Raw genomic sequence first — 19,059 nt, forward strand, 5'->3', positions numbered from 1 at the left:
GGCTTGATGGGAGGCTCTGGTGGTGGGTAGAGCTGACTGTTGCTGTGAGAGAGGGATCTTAAATCCCTTAAATCTTATGGTTGAAATGACTAGGTGTTTTTTTTTTCTTCCTTTCTTTGTAGGGGTGGGGAATGTCATCTGTACAGTATCTAGATTTATTAAATGGGCTATAAAACAATATCTTAGTAACCTTTCTTCTTCCTGCTGCTAGATATTTGGTTTAACATGGCTCATTAACATGGCTAGATTAATGTTTAACATGACCTGGTTATAGTTCTATTTCAGGTATAAATGTTATATCTCTTAAAAAATATAGTCAAGATGATGAAGCTGATGAAGTAAGAGGTGTTTAAACTCAAATAAGCTAATTTGATGGATAACTAGAAATGCCAATGAATACATTTTAAGAGTTTAACTGTTTTTTATTTTGAGAACTTAATTAAAATATGTAGATAAAAGAAAGGCAACTCTAAAAATGCAACATTCTGTACTTGAATTATCAATCATTTATAAAGAATGAATATAAAGAAAAGCTGGTCTTACTCTGAATGTCAGGTTGTCCCATCATGAGTCTGTGTTCTTTACTCCTCCCATTCTGGAGCTTCAAATATAAAAAATAAGGTCACACTCCCTGTTCATTTTTCAGAGACATTATATTACACCTCTTTAAATATCTCGATAGGATTCTTACCCAGGAAAAAATAAAAATATCACATTAACTGTTAAATTATCTAAAGAAGGCTAGCAAGAGCCATTAACTACATAAATCCATATTCTATGGCCAAAGTAGCAATTTAAAGTGACAATACAATGAATGTGTAAATATGCTCAACTAGCATTTAGAATATGGTATAGGAGAGTTGCTACAATAGCTCCAAGTTAGAACAAGCTGTTGGAACATGCAATTGACATTCAACCTGATCTTTAACACAGAGGCAAGGTACAGTATGGTTAAGAGTGGGAGTGGGATTCTGCCACTTACTAGCTATGTAACTTTGAGCAAGTTCTTTAACTATATGTCTGTTTCTTTATCTTCAAAATGAGGATAATAATAGTACTTACCTTATAATTTTTTTGAAGATTAAATGTACACAAAGCACTCAGCACAGTGCCTTTTAAGCACACGGAAGTGCTTAATAAATGTCCAGTTATTATTTTTCTATAATGCCTAGCTACACACAAGCCACATGTGGGAGTGGTTCTTGAAAATTAGCTACCCTTTCTGAGGGCCAGAATGGGATGAATCAGAGAATGAAAGATTGAACAGACCCTTTCTCTTCTCAGATGACAGGTCCTGTGTAAGGTACACATAGCACACACTGTCAACCATCTGATACGCTCAGCTTTCAAATGACAGTTCTCCTCTGAAGCTATCCTAGCCAAAAGAGAGAAGTACACTATTTATTAAGCTGTGTCTGTAGCTAAGTCTGTGCATCTAAATGAAAGAAAAACATATAAGTTGCTTTTATCACTAATAACCAATGACTTAGCCAGAGGATAATGATATTAGACAGAATTTGGAACCCCACATAGGTGTGCATTCACTTTTACATACTATTAAAGAGATATAACATCAAATCAAAGCTAGATTTATTGCAGATAAATATAAAAAGCATTATATTACAGAGTCACAACTTTTTTTTTGGCTGCACAGCACGGCTTGAGGGATCTTAGTTCCCCAACCAGGGATCAAGCCCGTGCCCTCTGCAGTGGAAGCATGGAGTCCTAACCACTGGACCACCAAGGAATTCCCACAACTTCTTTATTCTATAGTATGTTGGTATCATGTGTTATTTTGCAGCCTTGTATGAGTTAACATCCAGGTATTCAGTTCCCAAATCTTGTGAGCAATTCACTGAATCCATATGCCACAGTGCCTGCTAACTAAATGAGTGAATGATCAGGGTCACAGATTAATATAGCAAATTTAAAGAAAAATTTACACACAGAGCATGTGGGTTCCTAATAGGCTATATGGACAGTGAATACAATTACTTGCATTAACAGACTAGAAAGACAATAACAAAAATATGGCAGGCTTTTAACTAAGAATGACAGTATAATTTATGTTAGATAGACAATAGCAGAGAAAGCCCAGAAAATCTGGATCTGAATCCTAAATCAGTTTTCTCTCATGATTTGGTATCATAGAGATTCAGAAGGACAAGAAAAGCATATTTAATTCTTGACAAAAATGACAGATATATCTAAGCTATGACACGATACCATGTAGTTTATTAAACACACCATGGTGTAGAGAAAGGAGTATGGACTGGCCCAGGTCTGGCGGTAGGTAGAGGTGGGCAGTCACTTAATGTTCCTTAGGCCTAAATGTCCTTACTTATTTAATGAGGGTGTTGGACAGTATAATGCTTACCATCCATCTGAGCTCTGAAATTCTATTGCTTAGTGGTATCTCTTACAGATTATATTCTCCACAAAACTATTTTTATTACAGATATAGTCAATATGTTCATCACATACTTTTATGAAAGTGCTTATGATTTAATCACAGATTATAAACTGTGGTCTAAGTCCTGACTACAAATTCCACATATCCTTATATGGAATGAGGATGAGGATGAGATTACACTAAGGTTAACTTCTCAAGATAAAAGATTAACCAAAGCACAATTCTCATGATAACCTTGCACCACTGACTAACACAACCAGAAGTGACTACATATTATTTACGGTCACAAATCAATCACTCAGTAACATCACTCAATAACAAAAACACTTTTGCTGAAATCATTAAAATAAGCTCAATGAAAAGCAAAGGCACAGAGAGGTAAATACAAGGATATTTATTTTGAAGTATTGTTTTATAACAAAAGATTGGGAATAATCTAAAAGTCCACATATACAAGAAAAGGCTAAACATATTGATACATCTAGAAAGTGAAACTATGTTCAATCATTAAAAACGATTAAATAAAGGCAGTCCCGTATGATTCATGTGAAACAATTTCCAAGAATTCTCAGATCAGGAAGTGGGCATAGTGTGCTACCATTTGTACAGAAGAAAAAAATACAAATTAAATATGATATTTGCAAAGACTATCGCTGGATAGAAGAAAATGGTTACCAATAGCTGCCTCTGGGGAAAGGAACTGGGGTAAGAGGAAATATACTTTAAAAATTCTTTTAGCACATTTTGAATTCTTTGTCCATGGGCATGTCCTACCTATTTTTACTTAAGAAGCTAAATTTTCAAAGGAACAAGTGAACAATGAAAAAAATGTTTGTATATGTAGATACACACACAGGAAAACAAAAAGACTAGAAGGGAATAACTGTTAACATGGAGGTGATTTATTTTCTTCCCTTTATATATATTTCTCTGTATTTTCCAAATTATTTCAATGAACACATGTTAGCTTTGAAATTATAAGAATTTATACATATTTTAAAACAAATGCACATTTCTGTCACAATTTTTTTTCAGATATTAAACAAAGTACATGCTGGGAGAATATGTACATTTTTATCAAAGTTCTGAAACTGTTTCATGCTGGGATTCCACACATTTGCTCCAGACTCACCCTTAGGTTATATGAAGGATCCTTAATACTCAAGTTTGGCAGAGATGCCTGGAGAGCATTTACGTAATTCGTTTCCACTCCTTGAGCTGCAAGCAGAAGACAGGCTCTGAGTTAAGATTTACAAATTATCATCAAATGAATCCTCAACAGTGGCTCAGTTCAGGGTCAATCATGATCTTTCAAAATACCCTAAACTTTCCAGCCACCTTACTGAATTCAAAATATCAGATCAGATGACTCTTCTATCAATGTCATTAAGAACAGACTAAAAATGCTACTCCTGTTCTTGATCTTGAATCAGCCATTGTGGGGGGGGGGCGGGGGCAGGGCTGTGTGTAGATCCCTGAGTATCAGCCATGCCCTGTGGTGGTAGTAGACTGCTAGCAGAGCCCACGCTGACTGTGAGTCTAAAAGACAACAGGTAGGGGTGCCATGAGAGAGAAGGCCAGGGTGAGCTGGTCCCCTTTATGGGAGGAGGGGTTCTCAGCAGAAAAGATGCCCTTTTGCATGAGGAGGTTTTGTGCAACTGGAGACATATGCAGGGCAGTTATAGGACCCCAGTGATAGGATATCATCCCAAGTCAGGCCAAACTCTGGAGCAAGGCAGCAGGGCTCAGCATAGACTCAAAAGCCCTGAGTGCCCACAGCGCCACCAGCCAGTACAGAAAATGGGGGTGCAGACACTTTCCTGAAGACCAGAATGTTAAGAGCTGCTTGGCAGCATTTTGCAGAGGGCCAAGACTCTGTGGTCAGGGGTGCTGGGTGATGAAGTTAGCAGATGGGGGTATGGAGGATATAAAGGGTTCTGATCTCTAGCCACAGGCTGGTGGGAGCTGTGGACCTTCGGGTTCTGTTCCATCCACCCGTCCAACACACGGATCTCTACCAATGAAACCCACTATGCACAGATACTTCCTTAGGCCACAGAGAGGCCAAAATGCTGCTCACCAGACTGCTTGTATTTCTGGATTTTTGTCTTCAGGTCTATTCTGTGGATGTTCCTTAGGCATTTTTCTAATAAATCCAAGTGATCTGGAGCAACCAGGTTTAGCTTCTCCAGTTCAATCACAAGATCCAAGAAACTCTATGAGAACCACCAACAAGAAACAAATGTCAGTAGGGCTGACTATTAGGCCTCATATGCAAACCTCAGGCTGTGTAATTTATTAGAGCAAGAAAATGTGACCAGAGGAGCCCTTTCAGTGACCTTCAGTGATCCTAAACCAGACCTCTCTGTTTTATAGTCCCTCCAAAGCCATGAGCAAATTACACTCCTGGAATTTACTCAGAAAAGAGGTAAGTCTTCGGGGGGCCAACCTGTACCTAGGTTGGGGATAGATACATGGGCCATTTGTGTCATGAAGGATTGAGAGAGCAGGCCTGAAAATAAAATCCTCCCAAGTTCATTCTCTTCCCAAAAGCCAGGCTGGTGTTATACTGAAAAACTCGTGAGGGCTTTACTGAAAAAAGGAAGTGAGAAGGTAGCTGGGGAAACGTTTTTACTAGAAAAATTCTAACGATACAGTTTTGAAGTCCCTAAAATATTTTAATCAATGCTGGAAATTCCAACTCATTCTGACACAGCAGACATGAGGTGGCAAAATTACAGGGTTAGGGTATTTTGCTACTCATTCACCCTGGACCACAGGGATTGTGAAAGAACTATATTTCTGAAATAGGCACTGCTTTTGGTGTTATTTACTTTCTGTTTAACATTTGGTTACTAATGTGCTATCTTTATTTTTAAATTAATAACGATAATTAAATCTACATAAATGATTGGGAAATAAGTTGATTAGGGGACACCAAAAAAGGAGTTTTATTTTTTCATTTTCCTTCCCATTTTGCATTTGATGGTGGGGGCATACAGTCACCCTATATTCCCAAATTTCAGAAATGAAACAACAATCATTAAGGAACATGAGGAAATTCTTAAGCAGTGATTTACCAGAGTCCTCAGAAGCAGGTCCTTGGTGGACATACTGTCACATACTAGAGACCCGAGCTTTTCCTGGCCTGTCCATAGGTCAGAAGTACCATATAAGGCCAGCTGGAATTTATATACTTTTCCAGCAATCACAGCATCCCTGAGATCTTCACCCCTACCTCATTTTCAACCCCAAATCTGTACTTTTGCCATTCCCTGGATACATCAGTCTCAAGGACCTTCCCCTGCCCAGCTCCCCTGCAGCCTAATGACTCCACACTGATCCTGAGCTGGCTGAGGAGAAATAGATGACAGTCAGAGCGCAAGATGGGAGTGGACCGGCATTTCCTCCTGTTTCTACTCAGCATGAGCAGAAGGGACTCCCTAACCCTCCCAGATGATCTGTCAAACCAGGGAGAGAAGCTGATATATAAGCCAGGCCTATGAATTTTACACAAATAAAGGATAAAATACAAGGATGAAAGAAACACCCAGGGCCACACCAGCCGATATCATTCTACTGCCTCTCAATTTATGAACCAATTTTCTTCCCATCAATGTTACTATGAAAAAAAAAAACCCATACTCTTCTCCCTTCCCACCTTCACCCCCGACTTGGTCCTCCCTGCTTAAGTGCCTGTTTCCCTCTCTTCACACCATAGAGAGCACCCCTCCAACTTCCGATAGGCTCTTGGAAACATGAACCAAGAAAAAGAAAGAAAACTCACCTTATCCTTGGCTATCTTGCCTCGGCCCATATAATCTCTCATGAGGAATATTAATGAGGACACATCAGATTTATCCAAACCCTCACCGATCTCCATCAACAGCACCCTGTAAACCAGACAAGTTTCTTTAGTAAATTCAGAGACCAGTCCTAGTGAGAACACCAAGAGCCTAGGCCTCCTCTATGCCAATAATTGGTTAAAAGACTAATTCTTGCCCCCATTTGAATGTGCCTCCAAGAAAACAGAAAGCTTAGATCACCCCAGGAGGAGATCTTAAGGGAAGTCAAAAAGCAAATTTATCCTTTCCCCAGTTTTCAATAGGAGATGGTACCTCTTTTTTACAACTGCTATGAAAAGAACAAGAGAATAAAAACTTCCCCAAAGAATCCCCTAGCTCCCCCAGAAGTTATAATGAAATAAATGAAGAACCTAAATGACTAAGACGAAAGACGTAAATAGAATTCAAAGTGATCTTGTCTTCTCTGTTTAACAAACCCCCAGTGATACTGACGCTGCTAATCCAGGGACAATGATTTGAGTCACAAGATTGTGAAGCAAAGTAACACCTGGGCTATCCTGGCCCGCGCCCGAACTCAAAGGTTAAAAGGCATCTAGATCCCGGGGATTGTGACTGTAAATATCTCTGTCTAGAAAGCCCCTCCTGACTTAGCCACCTCTGTTCCAGCTGGAGTTACCATCATGCTTTATCAGGGTTCCCAAGGACACCTCATGATTGTCATTACTACCTTAACATTGTCATCATTACTTAGAAGCCTGTTTTCCCAATTAGACTCTAATATTCTTGAGGATGGAAGATTCTTCATTCGTTTTGCTTTAGTGCTTACCAAACACCTGGCATAAGTCAACCCACAATAAAGCCCACTCAACAGAAGAATAAATGAATCTAGCACTCCCGGGCCTCTCTACTCAGAGGCCCAAAGGAACCACCTCCATTCACCACAGCAAGGAAACAAGAGAGGGAGAGCCTCCCCTGACTTATTCACAAAAACCCAGTCAGTGCCTCCCGAAAAGTTTTAAGAAGATTATGACATCGTGATGGTTGGAGAGGTGGAAGATGATCAAGAATAACAGCAACAATAATAATAAACCCTTATATTTGTAGAGTGCTGCCCAGTTTTAAAAAGTACTTCACATAATTTAAAATAATAATAATAATTTTTAAAAAGTACTTCACATACTAAATTATCACAATCGATCCTTACAAACACACTTGTGAAATCAGATATTATTATTTTTAGCTTCACAAGTAGAAAAACGAAGGCCCAACTGATGTCAGTGGCTGGCTCAGCCTACGTGGCTTGTAACTGACAGTTCTGAGGCTTCAAACAGGCCTTTAGACCTCAAATCTCATATACGTTCCAAGGGCCACACTGCTTGCAACTCTCTTTAATATAGTTTTTAATCATGTACATCACCTCCAAGTATATATTATCGATATAACTAAAGGCTGGTGGTCTGGAGAAAAAGGAATCACTGATTTAAGGTTACAAATTATCTTTCTTTCCCCAGAAACGCAGCCCTTCCGCTGGTTTCTGTGCTCCTCTGAACCGCCAAGAGAATATTATGTGAACAGGAGGAAGGAACAACTCAAAGGCTGTCTGAACCAGAGGGGACTCCAGTGGCCGTTCCTCTCTGAACCGAAGGGGGTCTAGAGACGGTTAATTGAAGAAACGTCCAATCTGGGCTCCCCAGAGCCTTCGGGAGCAGGGACCTCACAGAAAGCAAGCCCACCCCACTAATTTCCTCAGCAGGGGAAAGATCGGAGGGGGTTCAGGAAGGATCACAGAGCTCTACAAAGGTCAGGAAGATTGCTGTCAGGCTTGTTATTTCCTTTCTCAGTAACCGGAAATTACCAGGCTCTGACATCACAGGCTAGCAAAGAACACAGCAGGTCTCACAATCAGAGAGGCCTGCAAGAGTACTAGCTCTTAGTCACTCGTCTCTCATTCTACCCATCAGGCAAACACATACCATCCATCCCTTCCACTTTCATTCTGATCTTCTACCCAATTACTTTACGCAGACATGTCCTAAGAATTCAGAGTTCAGAGGAATGAAGTAACATCGATATGGCAAGAGGATCAGTGGGTAAAGAAAGTAATGAGGCTGCTTTTCTTACTGTCCTCATTTCTGTGATTCTGAAGTCTAGACCTCCTCCCTCCCTCCCACCAGTCCAGCCTCAGGAGGGGCTGATGAATTACCTATAGTCCGAAATAAGATGTGGGTGCCTGTGCAGGAGGGCCTCCGCTGTCGGTCTGTCCATCTTCAAGACCCTCTTGAGCAAGTCAAACCGCCTTACTCTGTAGAGCAGCTCAGCCAAGCTCACAGAAGACAGCTTTCCTCTCTCTCTTAAAACATCCAGAAGGTCCCTGACATTAAGTGGAACCACATCTGCAGCAACGTCTCGGCACAGAAAAAGAAGCATCTCCTTCTCATCTTCATCAAGTGCTTCTTCCACCTGATGGATGACCTCAGCAGACATCCTGTACAGTGTCATTCCAAGGAACAGCAGTAAGAAAAGTCTAGTCCAGTCAACAGAAGGCCATGAAGCTACCGATTGCATTTCTGATGGTTTTCTTCATTTCTTTCAGAATCCTTTCCAATGGAGGAGTTCTGTGGTTAAAAGGGAATTTTTTAAAATCCTCCTATCAAAGTAACTTATGCCTAAAATTCTAGGTATAGGCTCTTCCTTTCTTGCTGATCTCTCTAATCTAGCAGACTAAATTCACATTGTTAAGTCTACAGAAAGCGATCCTCTCAGTAGACAAAGAGACTGACCCAAAATTCAAGACGGACAAAGAAGATAACCTACATTTTAAAGGAAATGAGACCAGAGACAAATTATTTCCAAAAAATCCCATGTGCTTTATCAGAACTTATCAGAATGTAAAGTGTGGTAAGGGGGAAATCACTGCTTGGGATTTAATGACGAAGTGGCAAATGATTGACCTTGGTTGGGGGCAGAGGAAAAGCCCAATGACTAAGCTGCTTTCTGGATAAGAGAAACTGATGTCACAGGGGTTAACTCCTTTTCGGTGACCTCCCGGTAGGCTTGAACAAATACAAATCTTAGCAAAGGGGACCCTCTGCAAAGTGTCAAAAGTGATGGGAGAAAACAGGTTTCTGTCCCTTTTTTCCCATCCCTTTTTTCCAGTTGTTCTCCTACTTTGAAACCCTTCATTCACACCTGCTGCCATCCTCCCAAAACCCAGGCCCTTTACACAGCATCATCATGAATGCTCATAGGACCTGCCACCATGGCTGAACTTAGGCCTCGTCAAGTTTTGATCACCTCTTTGGACCTTGAGCCCCTTGGAAGAGTCAGAAGTCTGCACTCACAACACACTGCTGGACAGCAATTATCACTAGAGTTCCTGATGGTATCAGTGGAAGGAAGGAGGTTGAGCAGATCTGCAGAAAGATCTGGGAATTGGGTGGGAACGGTGGGGAGTTCATGCCATGGGTGTATTCTTAACTTCTTGCATTGGAACTCAACCTATTTTCTTTCAAAATTTAAGTTGCAAATGGGGGTCACTGTCTACTCTAAAGTTTCATAGCTATATTTTATGTTAAATAAGCTCTTATGTTCTAGGAGAGTACCCTGTTTCTATCAGACAGCATTTCAGTTTAAAAGCTAATCTTAGCAAAAGATAACTGGAAAACAACCTAACTGTAAGTTGCTAACTGTTGCTACATATTTGTGTACAAGCATATTTATGTATTTATCTAGCAGGATTTACTCAAAGGAACACTGAATCTATTTTATTTATTTATATGCAATCTCAGTTCACAAAAGATGAGGCATCTTACAATAAAAACATGTAAGTAGAAAAAAAATTTATATGAGAAAAAGGGGGAAAAAAATTAGGTTAGAAAGTCAAAATGAGGTGGAGGGATAAAGAATACAATGCAAATATGCAGGCCAGAAAGACCTAAACAGATTTTAGTAGACCTTGAATTTGTCCCGAGCTTCCTGCCAGTCAAAGCAGAAAGGGATATAGGGGATGTTAAACAGCTCTTGCTGTCAAAAATAAGAAAAATTGGGCTTCCCTGGTGGTGCAGTGGTTAAGAATCCGCCTGCCAATGCAGGAGACACGGGTTCGAGCCCTGGTCTGGGAAGATCCCACATGCCGCGGAGCAACTAAGACCGTGCGCCACAACTACTGAGCCTGTGCTCTAGAGCCAGCGAGCCACAACTGCTGAAGCCCGCACGCCTAGAGCCCGCGCTCTGCAACAAGAGAGGCCACCGCAATGAGAAGCCCGCGCACCGCAACAAAGAGTAGCCCCCGCTCGCCGCAGCTAGAGAAAGCCCGTGCACAGCAACAAAGACCCAACGCAGCCAATAAATAAATAAATTAATTAATTAATTATTTTAAAAAAAGAAAAATTGAAAGATTCTTAGAGGAAGCATAATTTCCCTAGAGTTCCAGAGTTCCCCATCAATGAAAATATTAGTGACTACTTTAGTGTCTGAAGTTAACAAAATTACATTTATTTTAAATTTTGGTTTTTAAAAATTTAAAATATTTGACTTTAAAATAAATCCATTCATTCATACCTTTCACACTGGCCTTCCCCCCAGTAGTCTAAATGGGTGAGTTCTTAATAAAAACAGACATTTTAGTTAATGTAGACTTGTTAAAAAGTATTGGCGTGTCTATGCCAATCCCATGCCCATTCAACCAAGCCTCACGTAAACAAGGCTATTCTAAATGACTGGAGGAATGAAATTTACTTCTACTTTCAGTAAATAATAAATGATTATTTACTGAAAGTAGAAGAACTGGTACTCAGACTACTTTATTATTATTTTTTTAATCTGAAAGCTCCATACTAATTTTATGTGTTCTGCAGAGCCTAAATCTGTACTCCACTCACAGGCTAACAGGACTTTAACCTAACCACTAGTTTCCATAAAAGAAGGTCAAGTTATTTTTCTATTCACTGAAAGTCACAATTTTGTTAGTTGCTGTTATTATAAATTAACCTGTAAAATATTTATACACACTAGAAAGTATAAAATAAGTAAACACAGGAAGAAATGAGATGTTATCTACATTCACCAAACATACCTGAAAAAGAACCAGAGCTACTAGAAATGAAATGTTCAATTCCCTCTTTTTAAAAACATTAACAAACTTTTGTAATTCATAATTATCGGTGATATAATCATGCCATCAAGAGTTAACAAAATTAGATAATGTTTTAAAAAATATTATCTGCTCAGTTCATTTCCTCCAGCCATTACACCCAGGGCTGCTTTCTGCCAGTCACACACAATCAGTCAGCAAGAGGACAGGCATGCTGTCTTCCCTCTGTACTAACAGAGGTATAGTTTGGCAGTAAAATCCAAATTACTTGGTGGTAGCATCTGGCATAGTCAAAGAAAATATCAAAAGGAAAACTACAGATCCTGTGTTGACCCAGGCCAACCAGATGCAGCAAAATACCAGTGCTTATATGTTGGGGTAGTGTTGGAGACAGTTAATTGGGACTAGAGGTGATAGGCACTTGAGAGAGGGGAGCATGAAAGGAAGAAGTAGGGTTACAGTCCAAATAATCACTACTTTGTTGGGGTTTCTTTTAAGCCCAAACCAAGAAATTAACATAAAAGTTATTCTCAGACTAGGAAGCCCATAGGGGTCTTCTTTTTTTTGGGGGGGGGGTGCTTTTTAACATTTCAGGCACCATAAATAGCAAAAAATAAATATTGCAAAAACAATACAAAAAGATTTAAAATATATAATTTACATATAACCATCATGTAAGTATATGTCTTCGTTACATACATTTTATTCATAATTTTGTTTATAGCTTTATTTTATTATCTGTTACGGTTCCAGTAATGTGTTATATCCTTTATAAAAGCCTTGCAATATTTTTACTAGAAGTCAAGCCCATAAGGTCTTGAGAGACAAACTCCAAACCACCCTATAAGGTCAACTTCCCAACCCAGGGGATATGAAACATCCATTCTGCTGGAGGTGAGCTCATGATTAAAAATCACCATGCATAAACATAAAAATCACCACGACAGTAGACAAAACAGAACTCACATCCTAGGAACCTACATCTGAAAGAGTTTAAAATAAGCATCTTAAAAGTTTCAAGGGACTTCCCTGGTGGCACAGTGGTTAAGAATCTGCCTGCCAATACAGGGGACACGGGTTCAATCCCTGGTCCGGGAAGATCCCACATGCTGCAGAGCAACTGAGCCCATGCGCCACAACGACTGAGACTGCGCTCTAGAGCCTGTGAGCCACAACTACTGAGCCCGTGTGCCACAACTACTGAAGCCCATGCACCTAGAGCCCATGCTCCCAACAAGAGAAATCACCGCAATGAGAAGCCCGTGCACCACAACGAAGAGTAGCCCCCGCTTGCCGCAGCTAGAGAAAGCCCACGCGCAGCAACAAAGACCCAATGCAGCCAAAAAAATAAACTAAAAAAAAAAAAAATTTCAGGACTTCCCTGGTGGCGCAGTGGTTAAGAATCCGCCCGCCAATGCTGGGGACATGGGTTCGAACCCTGGTCCGGGAAGATTCCACGTGCCGCAGAACAACTAGGCCCGTGCGCCACAACTACTGAGCCTGTGCTCTAGAGCCCGCAAAGGGGAGCCCCGTGCCACAATTACTGAAGACTATGCGCCTAGAGCCTGTGCTCCGCAACAAGAGAAGCCACCACAATGAGAAGCCCGCACACCACAACAAAAAGTAGCCCCCCTCGACACAACTAGAGAAAAGCCCACACGCAGCAACGAAGACCCAATGCAGCCAAAAATAAATAAATTTATTTAAAAAAAGAAAAAAAGAAATTTCAAGAAGATAAGGGCAATTTTTGAAATGTGACAGGCCAAATCAATGGTTCTTAATCAGGGGCAATTTTGCCCCTCAGGGGACATTTGACAATTTTTGGTTAAATTTGAGATATTTTTGGTCATCATAACCAGGTGGTGCTACTGGCATCTAGAGAACAGAAGCTAGGTATGCTGCTGAACATTACACAATGCATATTCCCCTCAACAAAGAATTATCCAACCCTAAATGGCAATAGTGCCAAAATTGAGAAACCCTGCGCTAGACAATCTGAAAAAGAAAAATGGCTATAATACACACTGAAATGCTAAATAAAACATTAAAAACATTTGCTCAAATATATAGTTGAGCATTTAAGAAAGTAAGTAAGGAGGGCAAAAAGAAAAAACAGCTCAAAACCACAGTGTTGGTTCTCTAAGATTTGCCATATACAATAGCATTAAAACAGAAAACATGTAGGAATGATTCTAACAAAGATATGCAAGACATTAACAGGAAAAAAAACTATAAAATATTATTGGAAAGACATTAATAAAGATCTAGATAAATGGAGAGCTTTACCTTGCTCATGAATAGGGAGATTCAATATGATAAAGACATGAGTTCTCTAAAAACGATGCTCTATGGATTAAAAGCAAGGGACTTATGAGGCAGCAATTTATAAATAGTTCAATAGTAATTATGAGAAAAAGAGGAAAGTCCACTGCAAATATTATACTTAATGGTGACATGTTAGAAGCATTCCTTTAAAACTGAGGCTCAAGACAAGTATATGTATGATCATCCCTTCTATTCAACATTGTACTAGAGGACAGAGCTTAGCACTAAAATAAGATAAAAAGGTTAGTTAGAGTATAAGCATCGGAACCAAAGAAACAACTATCATTCTTCACGTGCAATAAGATTTTCTACTTGGATAGGAAATCCAAGTATACCAACAGACAAAATGTTAGAATTCATAAGAGGTTAAGGTTTTGAGATATATGATTAATAAATAAAAGTCAATTACATCTCTGTACATTAGCAAAAAACAGGAAGAAAATGTGTATTTCAAAGAAAAAAAGATACTATTTACAACAGCAACAAAACCTGTAAGGTATACAGAATAAACCTAACAAAAGGTACACGAGACATTAAAGAATAAATTATAAAACTTTACTGAAGACTTCAGTTAAGACAGATAATTGAAGAAATGTACAATAATCATGGACAGAAGACTCAGTATCATCAAGATATCAATTCTCAAATGAATTTATAAATTTAAGCCCAATCAAAAATCCAAATCCAAAAACTTTTGCCATGGACTGTGGCAAGCTAATTTTGAACTGATATGAAGGAGAAAGGCCAAGAATAACCAGTATAAGCTTTAAGACCAACCAGTTGGAGGAAGTTGCCTTAGCAGATATCAAGACTTAATACAAATGTATAGTAATATGACAAGAAATAGATAATAAAACAACCAATACACAGATAAGAGCTCAGAAATTAATCCACACACAGATGTCTAGGGTGGTCCTGTAAATCAACAGGGAAAGGACATTAATGTCCAGAAATAGTGCTGAGAAAACTGGTTATCCATACATATAGAGAGGATAAACTGGGATCCTTTCCTCACACCATTTACAAGTCAGTTCCACATGTACTAAAGTCCTGGACATAAAATTTCTAGAAGAGATTCTCCAAGAATATTATTATAACCTACAATTACAAAAATGATTTTGTAAGACATAAAAAGCATACATCTTTTTAAAAATGAAAAAAAGATAAAGAGCAGACTCAGAAGACAAACGCATCATACTTAATTAACAAAGAACTAGTATCTACAATGTAGAAAGCATTTCTGCAAATCAATAAGCGTAAGACAAGCAACTCAAGGGAAGAATAGGCAATAGGTAGTTCCCAGAAAAAAAGAAAACTCCAAACAGCCATAAACCATATGAAAAGATATTCAAACCAAAACAGTATTCAGAGAAATGCAAATTTAAACTACAGTGAGATATTATTTCACATTGGCCAAATGCTAGTATCTGTTACCAAATGCCAGAGAAAATACAGTGAAATATGAAACCTTTTACATTGCTGGAGGAATTATAAACTGATATAGCCACTTTGAAGAACAATTTGGCAATACCTGGTAAAGATGAAAGCACTCATTACGCCATGACATGAAAATTTCATTCCTAAGTGAATATCCTTTTAAAACTCTTAGACAGATATACCAAGACATGTACATAATGTTCCAAGCAGCAGTGAATGGTATAGCAAAATAATGGAAACCACTTAAAAGTCTACCAAGAAGAGATTGAATAAAATATCACAGTCCTTTGATGAAATACTATACAGCCCTGAAAATGAAAAACCATGAATGAATCTCACAAACAAACAAAAAACAAAACAACAAAACAAATATTTTTGCTAAGGCAAAAAGTTGCTAAAGCATGCATACCATATAATTAATTTACATTAAGGTCCTAAATGTTAAAAATAACACCATATATTGTTTAGGGATGTGTGTGTGTGTGTGTGTGTGTGTGTGTGTGTGTATACTGAAAATATTAAAAGGGATTAACAGAATGTGACTAGATAAAAATACAGAGGGGAAATGACTGAATTTGTAACATTTTACTTCATAAACTCGGCAACAGGTATATAGATAGTAAAATAAATATACCTCTGACCACATTTTCTGACCACAGTACAATAAAATTAGAAAACGATAATTAGCCAAAAGGAAACCCTGTAAGTTTTTGAACTGAAAAAGGCATTTCTCTCTCTCTCTTCTGCACTCAGCATTTACAGTCCAGTTAACAAGTACTACATAAAAAAAACAACCGGAGTATGCCATATAGAAACTATCTCACAGCATTCAAGATGCTTTTAGAGTTTTTTGATGTATATATAGACAATCCTTAGAACAAGAAAGCCTAGAGGCATCCCAAAGTTATCGTCAAAAAGAACAAGTCAGATTTTATTTAACATGGTTCAAAAGATAGGGTAGAAGGAGTGGGGAGGGGGATGGCAGGTAGAATAAGTTCTTTAGAGTCTGGTGAAAGCATAGTGCCCACCACTTACCAGCCCCATTCTGCCTGAACTTCCTAGTTCCGCACCACACACCTCCTCTGAAGTCAACGGCTTCACCTCACTCAGGGACAAAGGAGCTGTCCAAGCCCAATTTTTTCTCTTTCCTGCTTTCAAACACCCAGTCCTCCAGATTGACCACTATTTCTGTTAGTGTCCTTTCACTCCCACTGTCTTCCCTAAATGGGGGAAACTGGCAGGTATGTGTGTTTAGAAAGTTTAAGGAATTCCCCTGTTCTTGTACCCCCTCACTGGCAAATTGTAATTTAATGACTGTCTCTCCTTTTCCACACCCACGCAGAATTTCCACAATGGTACAAACTGTCCCCCACCTTCAGAGCCAGAGCAGTTCCAGTTTCATTTCTCTAGTAGTTGCCAGTGATCACTGAAAACACCAAACAAAGCAGATGTAAGTCACCAGGGTTCATTTCCACTGGCTAAAGGAAAGGGTGTCAGGTGCTAGAAGCAGAAACCACTTGTTATTTTGAGTAGAAATACATTGAAGTAGGTGCTTACAAAACTGCTGTAAGGGCTGGAGAAATGGGCCCTTGAGTGAGCTTCTGAGAAAGACTCCCAGGGCTCCCAGAAAGACCTTGTCTCAGCCAAGGCAGCAAGGAAGCAGGAGGCCATCACCGGTAGCACAGAGCTCAAGAACACCTCGGGCAGTGACCCCGAGATCAGAGGGCCAACTGCCACCCCATCTGCCTCCACTCCTCCAAAGCTGGTGACTGGACTTCATAATGCTGCTGCCCAAATCCCCACGTCACCACCACCACGCTTGCCAGCAGAGAAATAAACAAAAGCAGCCAGCTATTGGCCTCTACCCCACTTGTTTACAAATCTTGCCCAAATGCACCTTAATTCACATCCTGGTTGTAAAGGAGTCTGGGAAAGGCAGTTTGTAGTTTTCTACCCTCTAGATGGAGGTGGGAGTGGGTCCTGGGCACCAACTGACCTTAGCCACCAGAGAAGGATATTCCATGAGAATATTTTTATCTTCTTTGTGGTTAGATCCTCTGCACAGACCCCAGTGCCTGACTCCTAGTAAGCACTCAATTGAGTATTTGAATGAACGAATAAATGGAGTTTTGTTAAGTCGCTACCAGGTAACGGCCTCACTTCCTTTGCTCCCCAGATGGGACCTAGAGCATGTGCTACAAACCCTCTTCTGGCCAGCACCTCAATTCTTTTTTGCCCTTTTGCCGCCTGACTGCCAGCTCTGCAACACCTTGGTGTGCCAGAACTTTCCAGTTTGAGCACTGAAAGTCCCATGTTCCAGGAAACTCCTCAGTCCCGGGCAAACTGGGATGATCACCTCAACATCCCATCCTCAGATGGTGAGCCTCCACCACTCATACATCTAGAGGAGAAGTCGTGCTGAACGGAGGGGAAAGATCACCCCACACGCTTGTAGTCTTCAACCTCAGCTGTCCCCTTCCTGCTGCTCGCCATGCTATTCCAGGACTGCGGTCAGCTCCTTTCAACACCCTCTCACAGCTTTTTTCCATCCTAACACCACGCACTGGGGCCACTTTTCATCAATGAGCTTGCCACTCATCAAGAGTGAGCTCCGGCAGCCTGCTACCTTCCCCTGCCGTCCCTCGTCCTCCAGGGCCATCCACTTCCCCTGTGCCCTCCTGTCTCCATAAGCCCCTGCGCTTACCCTTTCGTCAACCTCTCTCCACCTTCAGGGACCCCTCCCCTCAGCTTGTAAACATGTTCAGTCTCTTCCATCTTAAAAATAAAGAAAACAAAAAACCCCTTCAGCCTGAGATCCCCTAGACCAACCAGTCTTTCACTCTCTTTCTTTCATGTGACGCTAGGATTTCAGAAAGGCAGACTGTAATGTGTACTTCAGCTCCTTCAACTTCTCAGTTCACTCCTCAATATGGCTCCACCTGCATCCTCCCTGCCCCACATCCTCTACACAATGACACTCAGTGCCACATTGGAACATGAGGCAAAGGAAGACTCAGTAATGCGGATACTGTCTTTATTTAAAATTTTGATATTTTGTTCATCATGGGTCTTTCGCATTCATGTCAATTTTTTCAAAATCTTGCATTAAAATATTATCTTGATTTTCGCACCCCCTTAAATATCGTGCCTGAGGTGAGTGCCTCACTCTCCTCACCCTAGTGTCCTCATCTGAAGTGTTCTTCTAGAGGCCTTGGTGACCTCCTAGTGGCCACATCCAAGGTCACATGGAAGTCTTCTTTTACCCAAGCATTCCGACCTGTTCCTTGAAACTCTTCTCCCTTAGCTGATCTCACACCACTATATTCTACACGGTCCCCCTCTAACCTTCCCTGACTCCTCAGCACCCTTTCTGCACCTGCTTCTTCTTAAATAAATTTATTTATTTATTTATTTTTGGCTGCGTTTGGTCTTTGTTGCTGTGCGTGGGCTTTCTCTAGTTGCGGCGAGCGGGGGTTACTCTTTGTTGCAGTGTGCGGGCTTCTCATTGCTGTGGCTTCTCTTGTTGCAAAGCACAGGCTCTAGGCGCGCGGGCTTCAGTGGTTGTGGCACGCGGGCTCAGTAGTTGTGGCTCGCGGGCTCTAGAGCGCAGGCTCAGTAGTTGTGGCTCACAGGCTTAGTTGCTCCGCGGCATGTGGGATCTTCCCGAACCAGGGCTCAAACCCATGTCCCCTGTATTGGCAGGTAGATTCTTAACCACTGCACCACCAGGGAAGCCCCTGCACCTGCTTCTTAAATGAGGGTGTGCCCTAGCATCCATCTCTCACCCTGGCCTTTCTGTTCCCTCTGCCTATGGCCTCACCCTCTTCAAACAGATCTTATCAGAATGAACTTCCTGAAGTTCTTGCTTGAACCAAATCACTTTCCTAAATTCAGACCTTTCAATGATTCCTCATCTCCCATTGCAGGTTCCGATTTTCTTTGTATTCAAGGCCCCTCCTGGTCTAGCATCTGCATTCATCTCTCAT

At 40.5% G+C, this 19,059-nt stretch overlaps 1 protein-coding gene across 5 annotated transcripts in view; it reads right to left on the minus strand.

The window, feature by feature from the left end:
* Positions 1-19,059, minus strand: part of CFLAR (CASP8 and FADD like apoptosis regulator) — a 62,915-nt gene that overhangs the window by 35,327 nt on the left and 8,529 nt on the right. For 2 of the 5 annotated variants that reach the window (XM_068544671.1, XM_068544670.1), the window contains 4 exons: positions 8,423-8,834; positions 6,201-6,306; positions 4,494-4,629; positions 2,823-3,631 (listed from right to left, as the gene is read on the minus strand). In XM_068544671.1, coding sequence (XP_068400772.1) covers positions 3,510-3,631; positions 4,494-4,629; positions 6,201-6,306; positions 8,423-8,784 — 726 coding nt within the window. In that variant the 5' untranslated portion in view covers positions 8,785-8,834 and the 3' untranslated portion in view covers positions 2,823-3,509. Of the gene's footprint in view, positions 1-543; positions 602-2,821; positions 3,632-4,493; positions 4,630-6,200; positions 6,307-8,422; positions 8,835-16,446; positions 16,466-19,059 lie in introns of those variants that run through there. The other 3 variants (XM_068544674.1, XM_068544673.1, XM_068544672.1) reach the window with 3 other exon arrangements.

The sequence above is a fragment of the Eschrichtius robustus genome, chromosome 5 (assembly GCF_028021215.1).
Source record: "Eschrichtius robustus isolate mEscRob2 chromosome 5, mEscRob2.pri, whole genome shotgun sequence".
NCBI classification, from domain to species: Eukaryota; Metazoa; Chordata; class Mammalia; order Artiodactyla; family Eschrichtiidae; genus Eschrichtius; species Eschrichtius robustus.